Here is a 4,116-nt window from a genome sequence, read left to right on the forward strand (position 1 = left end):
CCTTGGCGCCAGGACCTCGGCGTGGCCAACTTTCCCCGCCAGCCTCCCCGCAAAGCCCCCCGGGAGCAGCGAGTGGCCGTCTGTGTCCTTCAGCAGCCGGGCTCCGAGACCGGCCTCTTCCTCCTGGTGCAGAGGCCAAAGTCAGGTATGGAGACCGGACACAGGCAGAGGGTCAGGGTCCAATCACTGAGCCGGACTCAGGCCCAGATTCACATCCTCTCCTGTCACTGGCCTGGGGACCTTGGCAAGTCCTTGCCTTCCTCAGTTTCCTCCCCTTTGCTTGGGACCCCCCCTCCTCTTTGGGGTGGAGGAAGCAGAGGAGGGAGGCCTGACGTGTCAGCCGCCATTTTCTCTCTGGCAGGCCTATTGGCCGGCCTCTGGGAGTTCCCCTCCGTGCCAGCCGAAGGCCCCGAGGCCCTCCAGCGCCAGGCCCTTGGGAAAGCCCTGAGGACCTGGGTGGATCGTCCCCTTCCCCTGAAGAGCCTGCGGCACCTGGGTGAGGTGAGCAGAGAGGCAAGAGGGGGGCCGGCATGGTGGGCCTCCTGCGGCCCCTGCTCACCCCCACTTTCCTCAGGTGGTCCATGTTTTCTCCCACATCCGACAGACCTACGTGGTGTATGGCCTGGCCCTGGCAGAACCCCTCCAGGGCCTTCCCCCCTCAGGTGCCCGCTGGGTGACCCAGACTGAGTTCCAGGCTGCAGCCGTCCCCACAGCCATGAAGAAGGTACAGCGGGGAGGGAGCAAGGCTGGGGGCTGAGGCTGGGGGCCACCCACCTTCCCTCCCGCTCACCAGCCTCCTGTCCCCTGCCCTGGCAGGTTCTCCGGCTTTTTGAGGGCCAGCGCTCAGGCCAAGGGAAGGTAAGTTCCTGGGCCCACACTGGCACTGTAGAACCTTGGAGCCCAGAGAGGGCAGGGGACTTGCCTAGGGTGATGCAGCTCAGAAGTATCTGGGTCTAACTCAAGCCCAGGCCCCACCAGCTCCCAGCACTTCTTGCACTGGCATCTTTACAGTGCCCATTGGCAAGCCCTCAAAGGCTTATTAGCTTACGCCCCATGGCAAGCCTGGTAAGGAACTGGGGAAATTATTGGCCCCATTTGACAGAGTAGGAAACTGAGGCTTGGGAAAACCTTGCGCAGAGTCCCTCTGTAAGTCAGCGTCAGAGCCTCAGTTCTCTGCATCCAGGCCTAGTCTTATGTTTGCATCATGCCGGTTACCCTTGGCACATTGGGGGAGTTGGCACGAGGGTTCTGTGCTCTCAGCCTCCCTTGGCTGCCAGGGACCCCCATCTTCTTGGCTTCCTCCACAGGCCTCCAAAAGGTCCCAGGATTCTGCTTCTAGCCGCCAGCTGACCCTCAATGCCTTTCTCAAGCCAACTTCTACCCCCTGACTGGCCCCCCTGCCAGGGCCCCTGGCAGCTGCCCCTCTCCCTCTCCCTCCCACCTGGCTGCAGGTCAGCAATGAGATTCTTGTTGTGTAAATAAAGCTGCTTTTTTAAAGACTCTCCCTGGTGCCTTCCCACCCATTCAGCCCTTTTTCTTCTACTTCCAACTTCCTCTACCAAGAGGGTGAAGAGAAGGTGTCCAGCGAGCCTCTGAAGGGAGAGCCAGAGCGGCTCAGAACAGGCCTGGAAGCAGGCCATGTTGGGGAGTGAGAAAGGGAAAGCCACATTCAGGGGTCCGGGCACCCTGCTCTAGGCACCCTGCCGTCTCCCTGCCTGCTACCAATAGACACACTTGGGCTTCCCGAAGGCCCTTCCTTGTTGTCTCTGGACTGTCTTTTTCCATGGAGCCAGTTAGCTGTGGCATGGGCTGCTGTAGGAGGAGGGAGCGAGCACCTGCCTCCAAGGGCCGAGCACAGGCTGGATGCCCCCCGGGGAGAAGGCTGGCTGGACCTTCTCCAATGTGCCTCAGGGGGCGATGGCATGGCTCTGCCCACAGACCTCCACGGCTTCCAGAGCAGCTCAGGAGCACCGCCCGACAGACCCAGAATTCTCTTTGGTCACCTCGAGGGAAAGGCAGCGTTCTCTGGCTCGATCCTGGACCCACAGGCCCTGCCTTGGCCAGGGAGAGAGATGAGGCGCCGGGACTCGGCACACTGTGCCCACCTCAAGAAGCAGAGACAGCTTGTGCCCAGGGAGGCCCGATGAAACCTGCCAAAGGGACCGCCACTGGGCTTTGTCATGCTCTCTATGGATTCCGTCTTCTCATTCCATCCTCACAACAGCCGGGGCACAGGGGGTAGGGGTGGGGGTGGTACTATTATTGTCCCCATTTTACAGATGAGGAAACCAGTGAAGTGATTTATCCAAGGTCACACAGCTAGGAAGTATCTGAGGCCTTCCCGGACTCCAGGTCCAGCATTCACTCCATCTGCCAGGCTAATTCCTCTGAGTCTTCTGTGTCTTGGTCAGAATTCTAGGCCCACCCAGTGGAGTTATCACATTGTTCTTTAGAAGATTAGATCAGGCCCAGCTTCCCAGGGCCCACCCCTGGCTGTAACAAAGGCAGACCTGAGTTCAAATTTGGCCTCAGATACTAGTTCTATGACCCTGGGCCAGTCACTTAATCCCTTTTGCCTCAGTACCCTCATCTGTAATGAGCTGCTGAAGGAAAAGGCAAGTAAAACCCCAAATGGGCTCACGAAGAGTCAGAGAAGACTGAAAAAAATCTTTTGTCTATAGCAAAATAAAAGGCTCCATTTTTAATTATGGAGAACGACTATTATTAAATGATGTTTTTATGGTGGGATCATTGATTATTTGAAATTCCTTTTTATATGATTACTTTTCAAAATATTACTTTTTAACTTTAAAAACAGTTTTAGTTCCAAATTCAGTCATTTGCGATTCTTTTGCAGGTTGTTAATATCCTTAGGCCAAGGGCCTTTTGGAGTTGGATAGAGCAGGTCAGAGAAGGAAAAGGCCTCTTATGAGTGAGGCTGGCCCTTCCCTTCCCAAACCTCCAGCAGGCTCGGGAGCTGTTGTCTCACTCTGAAAATCCTGGCCAAAAAGAGCAACGTCTTTTCCAGACCCAAAAATAATACTTTCCGTGATATCACTTTTCTGAGTCCCTCCGATTTGGTGAACTCTGCCCTCAGCCCGGATAGGCAGCCAGACTTCCTGACCCCAGGAGTTATGGGGGACGAGAGGCAGCAGCATCTGGGGATCAGGGAGCCACAAGGCATCTGGCATCTTCCCTCCATGAGGTTCCCTCATATGAACTACTTTGTTGACATGTGAGCATTAGCCTTTATTCTTAATTCAATCTAAAGAGAATGGGCTGTTTTCCAACTCAAGAAGAAACTTTCCCTCGAAAATCCGAGGCTGATCTTAAGGGGTACCAGGAGGGAAAAATGGAGTTCAGGAGTTCACTAGGCAAAGATCCTGGAGTAGTTTGCCATTTCCTTCTCTGGTTCATTTTACAGATGAGAAAACAAAGGCAAACAGGGAAGTGACTTGCACAGGATCACACGGTCTTCTTGTTCATTTCTGTCCGATTCTTCCTGACTCCATTTGGGGTTTTCTTGGTAAAGAGATTGGAATGGTTTGCCATTTCCCTCTCCAGCTTGCTTGACAAATGAGGAAATGGAGACAGGTGGGGATAAGTGACTTGTCTAGGGTCACACAGGTAGTGGCTGAGGTTGGATTTGAACTCGGGGAGATGAGTCTTCCTGACTCCAGGCCCAGAACTCTATCCTCTGGGTGACCTAATTGAGTCCAAATCTCACCTTGGATACCTCCTGTGTATGACACAGAAGCTATTCAGGCTTTGTATCTCTCTCTGGACATTGAGTATACTCCAAGCCAACATGACTTTAGCAGGAGTTTATTTAGAAGGGACGAATCAAGTTAACAACTTTATTGGATCTGCTCTCATCAAACTGGCTAAGAAGTTACTCCCTCAAGACCTCTACCTGTGGAGACCTTTTGTGACACCCTCCAAAGGGAAAAACCCTTTGGAGCTCAGGGGTCTCCCTTGGAGCAGACCGTCTCTACAGGGAACACTGAGCTTGCCCTACCTCCTTCTCACCTCCCCAGCCCAGCCTCGCCATTTCCTGTAAACTTTAGAACCCCTAAGTTCTTCCCACTGGGGTCGTGTGGAGCTCTCGTGTTGGTC

General features: G+C 54.3%; 1 protein-coding gene across 1 annotated transcript; it reads left to right on the forward strand.

Moving 5' to 3' along the window:
* Window positions 1–3: 3 nt before the first annotated feature.
* On the forward strand, window positions 4–1,502 carry LOC123255926 (adenine DNA glycosylase-like; the record flags this gene model as incomplete). The annotated part of the gene is made up of 5 exons (XM_044684639.1): window positions 4–145; window positions 362–501; window positions 575–724; window positions 817–858; window positions 1,308–1,502. Coding segments are annotated over 5 exons (555 nt in total), but the record flags the coding sequence as incomplete, so codon positions are not given.
* Between the last annotated feature and the right edge of the window lie 2,614 nt (window positions 1,503–4,116).

The sequence above is a fragment of the Gracilinanus agilis genome, unplaced genomic scaffold, assembly GCF_016433145.1.
Source record: "Gracilinanus agilis isolate LMUSP501 unplaced genomic scaffold, AgileGrace unplaced_scaffold54115, whole genome shotgun sequence".
In the NCBI taxonomy this organism is placed as follows: Eukaryota; Metazoa; Chordata; class Mammalia; order Didelphimorphia; family Didelphidae; genus Gracilinanus; species Gracilinanus agilis.